Source organism: Podarcis pityusensis (assembly GCF_964106645.2).
Source record: "Podarcis pityusensis genome assembly, chromosome: 12".
NCBI classification, from domain to species: Eukaryota; Metazoa; Chordata; class Lepidosauria; order Squamata; family Lacertidae; genus Podarcis; species Podarcis pityusensis.
The window spans coordinates 48,395,473-48,415,719 of record NC_138037.1 but is presented as its reverse complement, the minus strand read 5'-3'; the positions used below and the strand labels follow the sequence as shown (position 1 = coordinate 48,415,719).

At 42.5% G+C, this 20,247-nt stretch overlaps 1 protein-coding gene and 1 long non-coding RNA gene across 5 annotated transcripts in view; one reads left to right on the top strand and one right to left on the bottom strand.

Annotated features, from left to right (window-relative positions):
* The window catches only part of LOC308460098, a 146,384-nt gene that overhangs the window by 63,554 nt on the left and 62,583 nt on the right, over positions 1-20,247 (top strand). The gene's annotated exons all lie outside the window — the stretch shown is intronic.
* The window catches only part of ZDHHC3 (zDHHC palmitoyltransferase 3), a 46,029-nt gene that overhangs the window by 8,262 nt on the left and 17,520 nt on the right, over positions 1-20,247 (bottom strand). For 3 of the 4 annotated variants that reach the window (XM_080975995.1, XM_080975998.1, XM_080975997.1), the window contains exons 2-6: positions 11,598-11,927; positions 9,247-9,371; positions 8,026-8,122; positions 5,846-5,927; positions 2,182-2,312 (exon numbers count right to left, since the gene is read on the bottom strand). In XM_080975995.1, coding sequence (XP_080832121.1) covers positions 2,182-2,312; positions 5,846-5,927; positions 8,026-8,122; positions 9,247-9,371; positions 11,598-11,903 — 741 coding nt within the window. In that variant the 5' untranslated portion in view covers positions 11,904-11,927. Of the gene's footprint in view, positions 1-2,181; positions 2,313-5,845; positions 5,928-8,025; positions 8,123-9,246; positions 9,372-11,597; positions 11,928-19,692; positions 19,837-20,247 lie in introns of all 4 variants that reach the window. The other variant, XM_080975996.1, reaches the window with a different exon arrangement.

Genomic DNA, 20,247 nt, shown 5'->3' with positions numbered 1-20,247 from the left:
CTTTCTGCTTTGGCATTCAAATTACGTACTTTCAGCTCCCAAGAAAACATGGGTAAGAGCAAAGCGGTTAACCTGAAAGCGGGCATAGAATTCTTGGAAGGTTTATGCTTAAGCAAAACCCTCTGCAGCCTGGGGCTGCGGTCCTAAGCATGCTTACTAGGGAGCAAGCCCCACATAACAAAGTGAAATAGGCTGTTTAGGATTGCAAGGCATGACATGTACGTTTAGGCAGCTGAACTTAGACATGTTTACCTGGTAGGATGTGGGTGTGGTGGGGAGATTAAGTAGTGACACTACAGGTTCTGACTCCACGGATGCACTTTCAGATATATATGACCTCATTAGTTCAAAGCCGTTTACTCCAGGAACAAAGTATTTACTTCCCACACATAGCAATGGATAGTTAAATATTCATTCATCATCTATAGGAGATGCCCTTTGCAGAAGTTGCTTTTTAAAAGATACTACTAAGTTGCCAAGCTCAGCTGCATGACAACCTTTTCATATAAGGTAAAGGACCCCTGGACGGTTAAGTCCAGGCAAAAGTAACTATGGGGTTGCAGCGCTCATCTAGCTTTCAGGTCAAAGGAGCCGGCGTTTGTCCACAGACAGCTTCCCGGGTCATGTGGCCCACAGGACTAAACTGCTTCTGGTGCAACGGGACACCGTGGCGGAAACCAGAGCGCACGGAAACGCCATTTACCTTCCCGCCGCAGCGGCACCTATTTATCTACTTGCACTGGTGTGCTTTCGGACTGATAGGTTGGCAGGAGCTGGGACAGAGCAACAGGAGCTCTCCCCGTTGTGTGGATTCAAACTGCCAACCTTCCGATCGGCAAGCCCAAGAGGCTCAGTGGTTAGACCACAGCGCCACCCGCGTTGATAATGGATATCAACAAAGGAAACAAACAGGACTTTCCCTCTGATTTATGAGGGGAAACAAGCAGAAGACAAAAATGATTGTGTTGGGTCAGAGTGGCATCTATTTACAGCTGTCAATTCACAAAAAAAAGAACATCCTACTAACTAGGGAGGAGCCAAGGAAGAGGGGCAAATAACCATGCGCACCCCCCAGCAGCCGTGTCGGAACACAGACACATCCGTCTTGCGACACAGAAGTTGTGAAAGAATGCAGAATCTACAGGTTTCCTTCAGGTGTGTCAAGCGAAGGTCAATACTACAACATAATAGTTCCTCACAATTCTCCTTTGAAAGGGGCAGAAAGCAGAGACCCAAGACATCCACTTTAATGAAACACTATGGTCCAACGCGGGTGATGCTGTGGGTTAAACCACAGAGCCTAGGACTTGCCGATCAGAAGGTCAGCGGTTCGAATCCCCATGACAGGGTGAGCTCTCGTTGCTCGGTCCCTGCTCCTGCCAACCTAGCAGTTCAAAAGCACGTCAAAGTGCAAGTAAATAAATAGGTACTGCTCCGGCGGGAAGGTAAACGGCATTTCTGTGCGCTGCTCTGGTTCGCCAGAAGCGGCTTAGTCGTGCTGGCCACATGACCCAGAAGCTGTACACAGGCTCCCTCGGCCAATAAAGCGAGATGAGCGCCGCAACCCCAGAGTCATCCACGACTGGACCTATTGGTCAGGGGTCCCTTTACCTTTATCTTATGGTCCAACTAAATACAGTCTTAATAATTGGCATGTTTCCCACCTAATTGGATGGTGAAGATTGTTATTTTAGGATACAGCTCCTCTGCAGGCCCCATTCAAGCTGCTCAAGAATAAAAACGGCTTTCTACCATGTATCTCATATCATCTTTGCCTTTCAAGGTGTGAACAATAATAAGAAACAATAGGTTGTACCCAACAAAGTTCTGCTTAGTGTAGACCCACTGGTATAGTTAAGTCATGTTTATTAATGTCAATGGGTTTACTCTGAGTAGAACTGACTTTTGCTACAACCCAGTGAAAACTGGGAACCTGGAATTACAGAAGCCGTTAAGATATCAGACTGTTGTGTGAGATTCTAGTCTATTTGGTGGAGTGAAAGAAAACTGCAAGGTGATTCCGATTACCATTCATAAAATACTTTTACACCTTCCTGGGGAACACGCTCACCAAAGTGAGAAAAGCATTTTTCTTAAAAGCGGCATTCATCCAATAGAATAAAGCAAATTCACGCGCTGTACGGAATTGGGGATGGGAGCAAGAGATCAGGAAGCACTCACCGTTTCATCAGTGCAGATGGAGTGTACCTGCGTTCCAAACATTACAGACGTGAAGATTAGAAAGAGGAGAGCCTCAAAACACAAGAGGATAAGAAGGATCACAGTCGTCGGCGGAGAGAAAGAACTGCACTCTGCAAAAACAAAGCGTGATACGGTATTCCAGGCAGAAGCAGGAGCCAATGGATGTTGTTATAGTACAGGCAACTCCCTGTTTAGGCGCGTCCAAATGACAGCGCCGGACCCGGAAGTAGCTTTATGACATCATAAAGATATCATGAAAAGGGACGGAAGAGGGCGGGGCAGATTTAGGTGCGTGGGGGTCTGCAATGGAATCCTCATGCAAAATGGGAATTATCTGTACAGTTGTACCTTGGTTTTCAAACTTAATCCGTTCTGGGAGTCTGTTCAACTCCCGGAACAGTTCGAAAACCAAGGTGCGCTTCTGATTGGCTGCAGCCGCACCCGACGTTCGGCTTCCGAAAATCAGAACAATCACTTCCGGTTTTCTATCGTTCGGGAGCTAAAACGTTCGAGTTCAAAGGCGTTCAGCTTCCGAGGTTCCACTGAACTCAGAGTGACTTACAAGTAAGAAATAATGCAATACACAAAACAATAGACTAGGGAAATATATATTTTCAACTCATCATAAAAGCCTGCAATAAAAACAGTTAAGAACAGAACTGAGTCTTAAAAGCCTGTGTAAATAATAGTTTTAGGAATAAACAAAGTCATTTGCATTTTAGTCAAGTGTAGAATTGGAAATTCAGCTTTGTCAAAACCTCAGCTTTCAGTTTTTTAAAAATAAATGCTTCTAGCTCTTTTGTTCCGATTGTCTGAATGCACAAAGCATGGTGAAATCTCAGTAGCAAAAGTTTGTTTCTGTTTTTGGGGGGGTAGGGGGGATATGAGCAGAAAGCTGGCAGCCAGAGACATCGTTTCAGCATGTAGCTCTTTGCAGGAGCTTAAGCAAAACAAATATAGAGGGCACAATTTATACACTTCCTAGAAGGTTCTTGTATAAATTGTATAGAATTTGGGTTGCACTTAAGCTTTAAGCATTGTGCACTAAATGGAGGCATGGTATGATATATATATATAATATAGGTACCTGTTCAACTGCCAAAGTTAGAACACACTACACTTTTGTGGAAAGGATGTGAGAAATTTAGGCAAGTGTTAGTTTTATTGATCTGAAGACATTTTTAAGGGAAGTAGCTGTGTTGGTCTCTTGCAACATGAACAAAAAAGTATTGTGGCACCCTAAAGACTACCCAAATTCATAGCATCTGGATTCCTCTTCCGATCAAGTACAGTGGTACCTTGGTTCTCAAACGCCAAAAACCCGGAAGTAAGTGTTCTGGTTTTCAAATGTTTTTCGGAAGCCGAACATCCAATGTGGCTGTTGGCTACTGCTTCCAGGGTGCCTGCACCAATCAGAAGCTGCACCTTGGTTTTCGAACATTTCAGAAGTAAAACAGACTTCCAGAACAGATTAAGTTTGGTGTTTTATTTTTGCTATTTATTTTGCATTTTTCGGTTCATTTGTTTTTGTGACTGTGTGGAACCCAGTTCAGCTACTGATTGATAAATTGTGTGACTGTGGAAATGGATAGAAGTCCCCCATCCAAACAATGACTATTGTCAGTTCAGTTCAGGTAAGAAAAGAAATTAATTTTCATTTTTATCATTTACAATACTCTCTTATTTATTTTATAGTACAGTACATTGACTGTTGCTTTCATTTTATGGATAAGCAGTCTCATTAGATAGTAAAATTCATGTTAAACTAACTGCTGTTTTAGGGGTTGTTTTTTAAACTCTTGAACGGATTAATCCGTTTTGCATTATTTTCTATGGGAAAGCACGCCTTGGTTTTGGAACGGACTTCCTGAACAGATTAAGTTTGAGAACCAAGGTATCACTATCTCTCCAGAGCTTTTACCTAGCCCTGAGCTCTTGTGCATTCTGACAGCTGGAGATGACTAATATACATGGTTGTCTTTAATACATTCATCATCATCTATGTAACCCACCCTGCGACCTTAGGGTGAAGGGCAGGAAATTAATCTCAAAAATAAATAAAACACAAAGTGTAACCTATGCTCTGCTTTAAATTTATTTTTATGTAGAAGAGAGGGAGGAAATGAATATAAAACAAGTAAGTCACAGTACATAGATTAAACTGTTTAGGGGAATTTTTCAGAGCCTTAGAAAATAGGCTCCTTCTCACTCAGCCTAGCTAGCCTCACACAAGGAGAGATTACTTCTTATTTTTGGGGTTCACTGAAACATGAAATACTCTATATTTCTTATACACATGTCTGTGAGGGCTGCACCATGCAGATGGTCTCCAATGGGACAGTTTTACCCAAATCTGAGTAGGATGTGAAACAGCTTTTTAAAAATGTGTCACTTCAGAGCCTTGGCTCAAGAGCAAAACAAAGGATCCTGAACACGAACTGTTAACAGTCCCTGGCCTCTGAGAGTCCAGCGAACTTATACGGGACCTAAAAGGGCTGATTTATGCACAAAACCACAGTAGGAAGAGACCATTCTGCATGTCTGGATCATAGCTGTCAATTTACAGATTTGAAAATAAGGGACCAGCAGCCTCGAAAATAAGGGACCAGCAGCCAAAATAAGGGATTTTGGCTTCGTTTATGCAGAAATCCAGCACTGATGGAGCCATGCTGCTTTGGCTGCCACTGACTGTGTTTTGCAGGGGGTTGGATTGGATGATCCTAAGGGTCTACAACTCCGACCAAAGAAGAGTGGCAGACAAAACTGATGAACGACGTCGAGATGGCAAAGCTTACAGGCAGAATTAAAAACCAGGAAGAGGACCTCTTTAATAAAGAAGGGGGAAAGTTTATAATTTAGTTGAAAAGCTATTGTAAAGAGTTACATACGTTGGTAGGATTGACAGAAAACTTGTAGTAAAAATTTGAACTATGAATGGACAAATGATTTATAAAAATAGAGTTATGAAAGGGATGCAGAGGGGGAAATCACTACATTAAGATGCTGCACTGGTTGGAGGGTATGCTAAGCAGCACGTCGGGGCTGCCGTCGTCCTGGCGCGAGGAGTTCCATCGGCCCTTCTCCGCCCGGGGGGGGGGGGAGACTCTCGCCCACGCCGCCCGCGAGCCTGGCATGAGGCGGTTACGGCGCTGCTGAAGCGCCGCCCTTCTGCGTCCCTCCCCATCCCCTCCTCTTCCTCCTCTCTCAGGCCGCCTCCTCAGCCACTGCCGCCTCCGGCTTCCCCTGGCAGCGCGGTGGAAGTCTCACAAGAGAGAGGCTGCCTGCCTGCCCGCCACCACCCGTCTCCTCACGACGCGCCCCTGAGGGGGAAAAGGGAGAGACGGAGACATGGCAGCTCGTGCACGCGCGCTCTCGCGTGGCGGAGGACCCCGAGCCGGGCAAGCATGAAACCCGGGAAATTTAAGGGACATCATCAATAAGGGACAGCAGCGGGACACGTCGCTGGGATAAGGGAGTTTCCCACCAAATAAGGGACGGTTGACAGCTATGGTCTGGATACCATCCTGATTTGGCAAATCCTGCACAAAGCAACTTTGTGGATCGGGGGCACGAAGCAATTCACTAACTCGAAAAGAATCGGATCCAGTTCACAAGAAAGCATGACATTTGTCAATATACTCACTTGTCCAGTCTTCTTCGAAGCAATACAGGAAGTGAAATCCAACCATTATCAGGGCATGCAGGGAAATAAGTGCTATATACATCTGAAACACAATAGGATTTTGAACTATGAAGACACACAGACTTCAAGGCGCATTTCTGAATGCCCCCAATTTGTTTGCCGGTTTCAAGCTGAAGCCGAAATCAAAGACATGGCATTCAGGACAGAGAAATATATTCAAGCTCACATGCTTATAGAGATCGCCTTATCCTCAACCTCATCTCCTAAATTACTTCAGCCAAAGAATTAATAGGCCTAGCTATATCCAGTGGAAAAATACCTGGAGTAAACTGACTGAACAAGAGGTCTATTCTTCTCTAACAATACTGAATTATGAGATAACGGCAAGGGTAAGAGGGGATCTATTCTTCCATGCAATAATAGCAGGGTGTTTTTCCCCAAAGCCAGGTCAAACCCTTTTGAAATATGATGGTTTATCAAGCAAAATAATCGATAGACTTGATTTAAATCATTATAATTTTTTACAGAAAGAGTCATTCTTGCTGGTATAATCTTAATATTTACAACCAGATGAAGGTTTCATTTTTGGAATAACATTTTTTTCAGAGTAGTTTTTACAGTTTATTTCCTTGACATCTCATGGAAGGGCGTTCCACAGGGTGGACACCACCACTGAGAAGGCCCTCTGCCTGGTTCCCTGTAACCTCACTTCTCGCAGGGAAGGAACCGTCAGAAGGCCCTTGGAGCTGGACCTCAGTGTCCGGGCTGAACAATGGGGATGGAGACGCTCCTTCTGGTATACTGGGCTGAGGCCATTTAGGGCTTTAAAGGTCAACACCAACACTTATTGTGCTTGGAAACGCACTGGGAGTCAATGTAGGTCTTTCAGGACCGGAGCTATATGGTCTCGGTGGCCACTCCCAGCCACCAGTCTAGCTGCCACATTCTGGATTAGTTGTAGTTTCTGGGTCACCTTCAAAGGTCGCCCCACGTAGAGTGCATTGTAAAGAGCGGGCCAAAATCAGGGTTCAATATTAGCAGGGTGCTAGGTGCATTTTGCACCTAAAGATTCTCCATTTTCGAGCACCTCGAAAAGTCGGGGTGCCATTTTTTGCACCTGGCTGACACTCAAGGATTACTGAAATGTATGTGATCTGAAGCCTTAAAGTATACCTTAAGAATAGATAATATGTTACGGAGTGTTTTGAAAACTCAAGTACGGTACCAATATTTTTATTGTAAACACCAAATTAAACGTGTCAATTTTTCTGCTAAAAATGTGGTATTAACAATGTGTCACTTATTTGAATGCATATTAGTTCATGCTCATCAAATTAATAAATAAAAAGTGTTGCCCACACACACCCCAGTGGTGACTGGACATTTTTTGGTGCCCCCAACCCAGGTCCTAAAAGCCATTTTGCTCCTAGCTTTTCCATCCCGGGTTCTAACATCGGCCAAAATTCCTCCACAACGATGTGAGAGACTGATAAAGACATACAGAAAACCATTACTTCAAATTATTGCTGCTAAAGGTGGTTCTACAAGCTATTTAATCATAAGGTGAACTTAAGTTTTTTAATTCAGGTAGGTAGCCGTGTTGGTCTGATGCAGTCAAAATAAATAAATAAAAACTTAATAAAATTAAATAATTGTCCAGTAGCACCTTAGAGACCAGCTAAATTTGTTCTGGTTATAAGCTTTCGTGTGCATGCACACTTCTTCAGATACACAAACAAACATACACACTTCTGCAGATACAGAACAAACATTCCTGCTAAGGAATGGATAATTGTTATTATGTCCTGATATGTAAAATCACAGAATTCAAAGAGGGTATGCCTTCTTTTTCACATAAGTGTGTGTGTGTGTGTGTGTGCGCGCGCGCGCGCACACATATATATGTACATAAATATACATATATGTACGTGTGTTGCCCACCACTGTGAAATCTGATCCAATCCAAGATGGGATGCTTTAAATAGGTAATAATGGATACCTTTGCCAGCTTGCTTTTATCCTTTTAAACTACTTTGCCCCGGACATTTTGCAGTGTTAACAATCCATTACTTTCCCATAAGAATTGCAGTGTAATTATACTGATAACCACAGAAGTCCCACTTGACATTTCAAGGCCCCTTTATGAATTCCAGGAAAATTCAACACAATGAAATACTTACTGTAAACAGTACAAAGTACTTCTGGTTGTTCTCTCCCACGCAGTTGTTAACCCATGGGCAGTGGTGATCCATTTTCCGTATACACCTCTTGCAAACACTGAAAGAAAAATGCGCACTGTAAATTGAATGCACACGGAAAATCCTTGTGGACTTGTAAAAGGGTAAATGAGTATTGGGAAATGATCCATAATGAAGGAAGAAAAAAGTGTTTAAAAGTACTTTCCCCTAAAAGACCAGAGTCCTTTCTGTCGGGGATAATTCAGACTGAAATTCCCAGGTGTCAAAAATGGTTATTTATGTATGCTACTACTGCAGCCCGTGTCTTGTTAGCCCAAAAATAGAAAACGAGCGAGGTCCCAACTAAAGAATGGCAACTTAAGCTGACAGAATATGCACAACTCGCGGACTTAACATATAGAATAAGAGAACAGAGAGAACATACGTTTAAAGAAGATTGGAAAATGTTTACTGAATATATGGGAAATAATTGTGTACTGCTGAAAACGAGGGCATTTATTAAGATAAATTCAACAGTGCAAACAAGTTTTGACGCATGCAATAATGGTATAGTTTTTGTAAAATATGCAGGGATTTATGATGTGTAAAATGAACCATGGAAAGAGAAGAAAGGAAGTCATTGATATCTTAAGGATGTAAAAATGAATGCTTTAAATTGTAAAACAGAAAACTTAATAAAATTATACAATCGTACCTTGGTTTTCGAACAGCTTAGTTCTCAAATATTTTGGCTTCCGAATGTCGCAAACCCAGAAGTCACTGTTCCGGTTTGTGAACAATTTTCAGAAGCCGAATGTCCGAGTGGGTTTCCACAGCTTCTGATTGGCTGCAGGAGCTTCCTGCAGCCAATCAGAAGCCGCGTTTTGGTTTTCGAACGTTTTGGAAGTCAAACTGACCTCCAGAACGGATTCCGTTCGACTTCCAAGGTACAACTGTATATAAATCAAAGTGGAATTCCATCCGCTTCAAAGACCCATGTTTTCTCCAGATACCAGATCGCAATAGAACTATTTCCACTTGGCCAAAAGCTTGAGGTCACATGAGCCGAAACGCAGCCAGGGTGCAAATGAAACATGGAAATGTGCTTGCATCACAATAATGACCGGTACAACCCGCCCTATATTGGATTACTGCAGATGTAACGCATCAAGCCATCCACCTCATCATCATAAGTAAACCATAAACGAAAGAATGTGCCCATACCTGCAGTGATGCGCTCTGTCAGGTTTGATGCTACAGCATTTTGGACACTTGTAAACTACTTGCCCCGGCTTCAGCTGCAAACTTTCTATGAACTCTTTTGTGGCGTTACCTTTGGGGACTGCACCCTGCAAATGAAAACAAAAGGGTTCCGGAGTGCTTTCAGTCACTATCAGGGAAAAAACCCTCAATAGGCCCCATCACAGAACTGCTGATTATACAGGGTAAGTTAAACTTCGCTCTCCTAGGTACATTAACAGAGTTTTGTTGAAATGGTATTCAACACCAGTGCAAAAGTTTTGAGAAGTTAAAAAACACAGGCCCTTCACTCTCCCCTCCAGGGTTGGCACAGCCAGCCTCGAACTCTGCCATTAACTATAGTTTCCCATTACAGTGGGGCCTTGGTTCTCAAACACCTTGGTACTCAAACAACTTGGAACCCAAACACTGCAAACCCGGAAGTAAGTGTTCCGGTTTGCGAACTTTTTTTGGAAGCTGAACGTGCTCCGTTTTGAGTGTTACACTTCCAATTTGAGTGCCACGCTTCCATTTTGGGTGTTACGCTGAGGTCTGTCTGTTTTTGCTATTTATTTTGCATTTTTGTTTTTGCAGCTTTTTCGTTTTGTTTTATTTCTGTGACTGTGTGGAACCCAGTTCAGCTACTGATTGATGGATTGTGTGACTGTGGTACGTTGTTTACTGCTTTTATTTTAGGGATCCATGGTCTCGTTAGATAGTAAAATTCATGTTAAATTCATGTTTTAGGGGTTGCTTTTAAAAATCTGGAACTGATTAATCCATTTTGCATTACTTTCTATCGGAAAGCGCGCCTTGGTTTTGGAATGTTTTGCTTTTGGAACAGACTTCCGGAAGGGATTAAGTTTGAGAACCAAGGTACAGTGGTACCTTGGGTTACATACGCTTCAGGTTACATACGCTTCAGGTTACACACTCCGCTAACCTAGAAATAGTGCTTCAGGTTATGAACTTTGCTTCAGGATAAGAACAGAAATCGGGCTCTGGCGGCGCAGTGGCAGTAGGAGGCCCCTTTAGCTAAAGTGGTGCTTCAGGTTAAGAACAGTTTCAGGTTAAGTACGGACCTCCGGAACGAATTAAGTACTTAACCTGAGGTACCACTGTACCACTGTATGTCAAAACTGGGTAACTCTGGTTAACAACTTCAGAGCAAGGCAGGAAACTAAGACAACTTCAAACCATGGTTTCTTATTCTGACTTATTCTGAAGCCATCAGCCACAGTTTCCCTGTTCAAGTGTAATGGGAAGCTATAGTTAATGGAAGTCCTGTTCATTTGAAATGTGAAACAATACAGGGTTAGAGGGAAGACCATGGATCTGTATGCCTCTTTTGAGGTCGGCTAGAACTCCAAATAAAAGTTTAGGAAAACGAAAACAGACCCACCCATTTTGCTAGACTGGGAGATTCCCATCTATGTCATCTGTTACAAATTTGCAAGCTGAATAGATAACATTTGGGCAATAATCCAGATAAGAACATAAGTCAAGACTTACACGGGGAAAGCTGCTTTTTCCTGAAAATTTCAATCTCGCAGCCCTCTAAAGAGCTGAAAGCTTGAAAAAGTACTTTAGACAGGACCACAGATAAAATACACTTGGATAAAACTTGGGCGTCCTTCAATAGCCACTAGCCAGTGCTAACACGAAACGCTTTTATTCAGAATAGATTTTAGTCGTGGTGGAACTTTCCCAAAGAAACAGGAATGCAAGACAGGCTTTCCCCAGCTTTTCATGCCACAACATGTCAGCAACGTTGCACATACTACTGAAGAGAGAGAAAAGGACAGATTTCTTCTCCATCCTCCTTCATATCTTATTCAAATGATGCCTTATTGCCCCTCCATAGCTTCTCTTAATCATGACTCCAGTATTATGATCTGCCCCACCCCCACAAAAATGCATATAAAGGGACAATGCTTCAAATAAATCAAGTTCTTCCCACTCATGGGGACAGGTTGGTAGAAACCCAGACGCTTTATCAATACAGTGGAACCTTGGTTCTCAAACTTAATCTGTTTGACTCCCGAAACCATTCAGAAACCAAGGCATGGCTTCTGATTGGCTGCAGGAGCTTCCTACACTCAAGCGGAAGCCGCGTCGGATGTTCAGCTTCCGAGAAACGTTCAAAAACCAGAACACTTACTTCCGGGTTTTCGGTGTTGATTTGTTCGTCAACTAAGCCGTTCGAGAACCAATGTTCCAGTGTATCGTGTTTGCGTGTGTTCAACAGGTTCTAGAATATTTAGTCCCTAAATCACCCTCAAAAGAACAAGAGAACTAGCTAGCAGCCGGTTAATATATTCCGAGAGGAAACTTACTGGATCTGTTACCATAGCTCTCATGTGCGAAGCCAGAGCCAGGAACGCCAATGTGTTGAAAACGATGGCATTGATCACGCTGTAAATATAGTCTCTGGAGGGAAGCAGCATAACGAGGATGACCACAAAGTCGGCATAGAAGACCAGGAACCAAGTGACGACCGCACAGGCAATACCACAGCCATCACGGATAAACCACATTGTTCCCGAGGAACCGCGGCTGGGAGGTGGAACGCACTGGTCCGGTTGAAGGTATTCCGGTTTCCTCTCAATATCTCTGCATCGGTGGATTGGAGTAATCATCATAGGCTATAATGTCCATTCTTGGATCTGGAAAAAAGATTAAAAATAAATAACCGTCCTTCGTCTCATGAACTTCGTCAAAGGGGATCGCCTCTAAGTCATGCAATTCTCGTGAGGGAACTCTGTTAAAGGGCGATTCATTGGGGGGGTTGTTTAAAAAAATACAAAAAGGTAGTGGTGGTTATTTATTGAATTTATTTAATATACTACCCTATACCTGGGGGTCTTAGGGTGGTTCACAGAATACAATCAAGATATAAAACCACAAAATACCTAATCAAAATAAAAACAACAACCCAATGTTATGTACGCAACACTTCACAACCAAACACATTTTGGCATGATGCATTAAAATTAATATGAATAAATTTGGGTTTTTATATATATCCCATTATGGACTGATTCTTTTTTAAGTTTAAAAGATCAATATTGAACAGGGATATAAAGGAAAATTGTTAATTAAACTTGAGTTAGTCTAGGAATGCTACAAGCACCTACTATTCTACCACACATGCTAGAAGGACTTGTAATTTCCAAACCACAAATGGCTCGTTTTCATCGTAGAGGCTGATGGCGACAAGTTTTATTTTACAGTATAGGTACAATTGAGATGAGTTCTTAGGCTGTTTGGATATGCAAGTAGAATCCATAAAGAAATGTTCCATGCTGTATTACACACAGAGAGAGACACAAAACTATATCCACATACACAATCAGTTCCTGAGAATGTTCTAAAAATTCAAATGAGGAATTCTATTCCTTAATATGGATTATATGTAATTAATGACAATCTCATTCCAACACCGTGAGTTGATTATTCTAATTATCAATGTTCAGATTGAGCAAACACATAAATGGAAATTGTTCAAGGTCCACAAATTAAAAACTAGTTGAACAGAGCATGGGCTACATTGCGCACAAGTAAGTATTCTGCATTTACTACCATTTAAAGAAGACCAGGAGGGGATGGTTACCAAGAGGATATTTATTTTTAGCTGGAATAGGTTGGGTTTTTGTGTTTTGTTTTTAATCAATTTCCAAAAAATATGACTAGGACACTCCTGAAAACAAATCTAGTGTATGAGGAAGAAAGTTGCTGGATTACTGAAATACCTATTTCTGCATTATTTTGGCATCTAACCAAGACAAAAGAAATTACATTCTGTGAAGAGACTCTTCTGTGCTACAGCTTCACGCTAGTTTTCAATGCGTTAATCGTATTCAAGACTTAAATTGCGAAAAGCCCTAGAAATCCAGTAACCTCCCTTCTACCCACCACTTTAAATATTCAATGGATTTTTAAAAAACCTGTAATTTCCAATTGCCAATGGGGAAAACATTAAACACAGCAATTCTTTCTTCTCTGGCAATCACTCGTAGCTGAGGAAGATTGTCTTCCATAAAAATGGTTTTAACAATGAGTCTGTAAGTGACTATGGAGGCCAATTCTGGATCCACATGTCCTTCCACAGTGGGGACATGGGTTTACGGGTGGGAGTTGATCACGGTGAGGGTTTGCCAAGCGTGCCTTCCTCTTAGCGCGTTTCTCCCTTGCACCCCGAGTTTGAGTGTCTTCAAAGCCCACAACACCTTTGGTAAAAGCTGTTCTCCAATTGGAGCGCTCGCAGGCAAGTGTTTCCCAATTGTTGGCGTTTATACTACATTTGCCTTGAGATAGTCTTTAAACCTCCTTTGTTGACCACCAGCATTACGCTTTCCATTTTTAAATTCAGAATAGAGCAGTTGCTTTGGAAGGCGATCATCAGGCATCCGCACACAACATGACCAGTCTAATGGAGCTGATGTTGAAGAATCATTGCTTCGACACTGGTGATCTTTGCTTCTTTACTAGATTCCCGACGGCTTCGCTCACATGGGTCATAGGAACGTGCAAGCCCACTCACCTCACCACGACAAGGTGATGATCCAGCGAGTGAGACTCAGCAATTAAACAAGTTTATCACTGACTTATGTATGGAAGTGAGAGCTGGACCATAAAGAAGGCTGATCGCTGAAGAATTGATGCTTTTGAATTATGGTGCTGGAGGAGACTCTTGAGAGTCCCATGGGCTGCAAGAAGATCAAACCTCTCCATTCTGAAGGAAATTAGCCCTGAGTGCTCACTGGAAGGACAGATCCTGAAGCTGAGACTCCAATACTTTGGCCACCTCATGAGAAGAGAAGACTCCCTGGAAAAGACCCTGATGCTGGGAAAGATGGAGAGCACAAGGAGAAGGGGACGACAGAGGACGAGATGGTAGGACAGTGTTCTCAAAGCTACCAGCATGAGTTTGGCCAAACTGCGGGAGGCAGTGGAAGACAGGAGTGCCTGGCGTGCTCTGGTCCATGGGGTCACGAAGAGTCGGACACGACTAAACGACTAAATAAAAACAAATCACTGACTTCCGTTCGGAATCTGGGATACGGATGGTAATGTTGCTAAGGGCTTTACAGACTTGCATTGCCTCCCCATACTCAGCAAATGTCCGAATGCTGAAAATTAAAGATCAAAACACTCCACCTTTGCAGCTTTGCAACCCCCCACAGATGGTAACGCTTCGTCTGCAGTGATAATCACAACGATGGCAGCTTCCTATTCTTGAAGCCAACCAGAACTACATTTGCCTCCATCCCAGGGTGGATAAAAATGAATGACTTTTTATTTTTAAAAAATTAAAATTAAAAATCGGATTATTATTTTTATTCAAATCGGGTTTTTAAAAATAAAATGCTTTTGGAGGAAAGAGCTTTCTAAAGATTTTATTTAAATTACATTATTCTCGAAGATTATTTGGGGCAGTTTTTCTAACAAGAAGATATTATCACAGATGCTTGTTTTTACAGTTCTCAAAAGTGTGAATTTGTGTCTGCAGAGATAACATGCCTTTTCTTCACAGGAAAAATGTTATAAAATAAACATACAGAGTGGAGGAAAAACCTTAATCCCATTGTTCCTTTGCAAGTTTATATACACAGAATCTATTTTAGTTAAATAAATTGTTTAAATTGTTATTAAGGAAATGATTCTTTTTCTCCTTCCAATAAAGTACAGCAGAAAAGTTGCCCAAATATAAACAGTTAACTTAATAAACCTCACAATAATTTCATAATTATCGGTCTATGTATTTCTAATAGTACAACCAAATCAGTATTTTTTTATATAACTGTAAAAACTACTCTGAAAATTTATTACTCCAAAAAATGAAACCTTCATCTGGCTGTAAATATTAAGATTATACAAGCAAGACTGAGCCTTTCTGTAAAAAAATGGTTTGAATCAAGTCTTACTGACTAGTGATTTAAATCAATTTGATTTAAATCAAATCCATCCTGCTCCATCCTCTCAGCAATAGCCACCAAGCCTCCAGGAATCCAGGAGGACTCCCTGATCCTGAATGGGGTCAATGTGCCCCTGAAGGACCAGGTGCGCAGCCTGGGAGTCATTTTGGACTCACAGCTGTCCATGGAGGTGCAGATCAATTCTGTGTCCAGGGCAGCTGTCTACCAGCTCCATCTGGTACGCAGGCTGAGACCCTACCTGCCCGCGGACTGTCTCACCAGAGTGGTGCATGCTCTGGTTATCTCTCGCTTGGACTACAGCAATGCACTCTACGTGGGGCTACCTTTGAAGGTGACTCGGAAAATGCAATTAATCCAGAATTTGGCAGCTAGACTGGTGACTGGGAGTGGCCGCTGAGGCCATATAACACCAGTCAGAAAGATCTTCAATGGCTCCCAGTACGTTTACGAGCACAATTCACAGTGTTGATGCTGACCTTTAAAACCCTAAACAGCCTTTGCCCAGTATACCTGAAGGAGCACCTCCACCCCCATCATTCAGCCCAGAGACTGAGGACCAGCACTTAGGGCCTTCTGGTGGTTCCTTCCCTGCAAGAAGTGAGGTTACAGGGAACCAGGCAGAGGGCCTTCTTGGTAGTGGCACCTGCCCTGTGGAACGCCCTCCCAGCAGATGTCAAGGCAATAAACAACTATTTTACTTTTAAAAGACAACTGTAGGTGGTTTAGGGAAGGTTTTAATGTCTGACGCTGTCTTGTTTTTAATATTTGGTTGGAAACCGCCCAGTGAGGCTGGGGAAACCCAGCCAGATGGGCGGGGTATAAATAATTTCTTCTTCTTCTTCTTCTTCTTCTTCTTCTTCTTCTTCTTCTTCTTCCTCCTCCTCCTCCTCCTCCTCCTCCTCTAAATCAGCCTTCCCCAACCTTGGCTCCTCTGGGTCTTGCTTGACCAAAACACCCATAACCCCCTACCACTGACCATGTTGGCTGTGAGCTGCACTTTCAAGAACATCTGGAAAAGCCAAGGCTGGGAAAAGGTGTCTCCAGTCTCTTGTTTGGAGACTCCAAAGCTATAAACCTAACAATCAGGAAATCATCTGCAAAGCCAATGAAGGGAGCTGGGGTTCTTTCCCCAAAACCTCCCCAACCTGTTTGACCAGATTCAACACTGGGGAAAAATGTCGTAGGTGTGTTTAAGTGAAGTGCCTTCAAACCACTGTTTCAAACTCTTGCCTGCTTTTAGCCTTACAGCGCCGTAGTCATTCTCCTATCCAGTTATGGATTATCAACCATCTCACATTATGGTGTCAAAATACAAGGCTGACCTTCTGGGAGCACCAATTCTTAAAGCGAGAAGCAAGAAGCACTTTGTGGTTTGAGCAAATCACTGGAACTCATTCCTGTTCCTCCACCTATATTAATACTGCAGTATTAGTTATGTAACACCTTACACAGAGCTGTTGTAAGAATGAGTAACATCAAGATAATGCAGTTTGAAGGGCAGAGCTGCCTATAATCAAATAATACAGTCATGAAGAGCAAAGACTTCTTTAAGTGGAAGAGAAAAGAATATCAGAAGGTCTTGGCAGAAGAACGAACAGTCTCCATTGAAAGCAGTGCCTGTCTCTAGGCAGCAAACATTTTAATGACTTTTCAAAAGCTACCGTATTTTTCGCTCTACAAGATGCACCAGACCACAAGACGCACCTAGTTTTTGGTGGAGGAAAACAAGAAAAAAAAAATTCTGAATCCCAGAAGCCAGAACAGCAAGAGGGATGGCTGCGCAGCAAAAGCAGTGATCCCTCTTGCTGTTCTGGCTTCTGGGATAGCTGCACAGCCTGCATTCGCTCCATAAGACGCACACACATTTCCCCTTACTTTTTAGGAAGGAAAAAGTGAGTCTTATAGAGCAAAAAATACGGTAAATGGACACGAAAGTCAGGGTACTTATTGACCGTAGCCGAAAGTGCCTTAAAAGTGACTGACATTATTGGGATAATAACCGTCCCTTTCCATCCGACAAATCATTATGACGCACCTACAACATCCCCGACTGAAAAAGTTGACAGTGAAATCTCCACGCCTAATTTTCTCACGAGGAAACAGTGACGATCGAGACAGAATTCCAGGCCTTGCTGATAAATTACAAACCAACAAATCAACAGTACCAGATGATATTCTCGCAAGAGTTCTTAAAAGAACTCAAACGTGAAATTGCTCATTTTCTAACAAAAATATGTCATTCGCCCCTAAGACTGGCAAGGACCAAAAACCAGTGGTGGAACACCAAGTTTTAGAAGTGGATCCCAATGGATCCCAGGAAATTAAAGGCATTAGCTTGATGTTCGTTCCAGGAAAACTGGTGGAAAGCATTATTAAAGATATAATCAGCAAGCACACAGAAAATGTCTTGCAGGAGAAGAAACATCATGGCTTACACAGAGTTAGGTCTTGTCCTTTCAGAGTACAGTGGTACCTCCAGTTGCAAACGGGATCCGTTCCGGAGGTCCGGCCGTATCCTGAAGTTTTCACAACCGGAGGACCGCTTCTGCGCATGCACCAACGGCAAAACACTTCTGGGTTTGCTGCTTTTGCAACCCGAAGTTTACGTTACCCGGGGGTAACGTAACCCGAGGTTCTACTTTACTTTGAGAGTATCAATAAGCACATCAATGGGGTGATGCAGTAACTGGTTAAAGAATTGGAAGTCTCAAGAGTAGGGGAGGAAATGGCAGTTCTCTCAAAGGAGGGGTGTAAGAATTGGGGTTCCCAAGAATCTGTATTGGGGCTGGTGCTTTTTAAACTTGTTTTTAAATGATTGGCATCTGGGGGTTAGGAATGGGATAGCTTGGTTTGCTGTTCTGGGTGGTTTAATCCAAAAAGGATCTCTCCAAACTGGATGAATGGGTGTTAAAATCAGAAATGCAGTTCAATGTAAGAGAGTGCAAACTGATGTTCACTAGGGCAAATAACACATGACTTTACCTAGACACTTCCGGCATATGAAGTAGCGAGGGAAAGTATCTTGGAGTCGTGGCAGATCGCTTGATGAAGATGTCGACCAAGTGAATGGCAGCCGTGAAAAGATTCCAAGTTAGGGATCATTAGATTGAAAGTAAAACTGCCAATATTCACGGTGTGACTGCGTTTTGAATATTGTGTTCAGCTCTGGTTGCCACATCTCAAAATGGATGTTGTAAAAGCTGGAAAGTTTCAGAAAAGGGTAGCCCAAACGGGGGGCTGGAGCAACTCCCCTACGAGGAAAGGTTACGACATTTGGACTTAAGTGCGGGCTATGAGAGAAGTGTATAAAATTTTCCATGGTGTGGGGAAAGTAGGGAGAAGGGAGTTTTTCTTCCTCTCATATAACAGTAGAACTTAGAATCATCTAAAGAAGCTGGAAAAGCCAGAATACAACAAAGGTGATTTTTGCACCATCGCCTGTAGAGAGGGTGCTGTAGTAGTACAGTGGCACCTCAGGTTAAGTACTTAATTCATTCCGGAGGTCTATACTTAACCTGAAACTGTTCTTAACCTGAAGCACCACTTTAGATAATGGGGCCTCCCGCTGCTGCCGTGCCGCAATTTCTGTTCTCATCCTGAAGCAAAGTTCTTAACCTGAAGCAATATTTCTGGGGTAGCAGAGTCTGTAACCTGAAGCGTATGTAACCCGAGGTACCACTGTAATAATAATAATAATAATAATAATAATAATAATAATAATAATAACAATAACACTGAGAACCAGTGCCGAGGGCCTTCTGGCGGTTCCCTCATTGTGAGAAGTGAGGCTACAGGGAACCAGGCAGAGGGCCTTCTCGGTAGTGGCGCCGGCCCTGTGGAACGCCCTCCCATCAGCTGTCAAAGAGATAAACAACCACCTGACATTCAGAAGACATCTTAAGGCAGCCCTGTTCAGGGAAGTTTTTAAGATGTAACGCTGTATTGTTTTTAACACTTGATTGGGAGCTGCCCAGAGTGGCTGGGGAAACTCAGCCAGATGGGTGGGGTATAAATAAATAAATTTTAAAAATATATATTTATACCCCGCCCATCTGGCTGGGCTTCCCCAGCCACTCTGGGCGGCTTCCAACAAAATATTAAAATACCGTAATACATCAAACATTTGTAGCACTTATGTCCTGCTTGTGGAATACTGGGATTCCTGTATATTTTTCACAGTATCTCCTCACAGACATGAAAGTTAGGGATTAGGAATTCAAATACAACCACCAGCTTAAAAAAACAACCACCTGTGTGGAATGCCAGAAGAAAGACAAACATTCCTGGTCACTGTATAAACCTTGCTTTTTCAATTACACTGAGTAAAAAGAGAGTTAATTCAAGGCTCAGTAGCTAATAGCTGAAAGCCTGGAACTACTCCCATGTCTTTTTTAAAAAATATATATATTTTAATATCTCTAAAAGCCACTACCAATTAACCACAAACATCCAGCCTCCAAAATATAGTACAAAACTGAATGCAAAGGGTTACCTAGCAACCAGGATACAGGGCCAACGAGGGCCTTTGGCTGTGGGATGGGGAGGAGGGGGCATCAAACTTCTAGGCCTGATAAGGATAATATCACCACGGAGCCTTTGATCCTCCGCATCTTGGCTGGGGAGAAGCTGGCCGTTCCTGAGAAGATATAAAAATGATCTAAATGTTCTCCAAGGTATTTCCTTTCCTGCAACTGTTAGCCTTCAACAGCGCCTTTGTTGACATAACATAGGTGCGCGCACACGGATGCCCAAATAGTCGGCCGGCTTGGAACTAAAGCCAATTTGCTTTTAAATAAGTCAGTTTTGCCACTAGCATGCATGCTTAAACTTTTCTGAGACCAACTGCTTGCATTCAAGAATCCAGAATCTCTGCATCGCCGAATTTGGTGATTCAGCCAAGAGTAACAAGTTCACAAATAGCAACAGGTGCTTGCAAAGGGTATTAGTTAACATAGCAAATATATCAATAAACTCTCCTTTAATATCCAACAGAGGGTAATATCTCTCTCTCTTTTGTTTTATTTATTTAGGGTTTTTGCTATTTTGG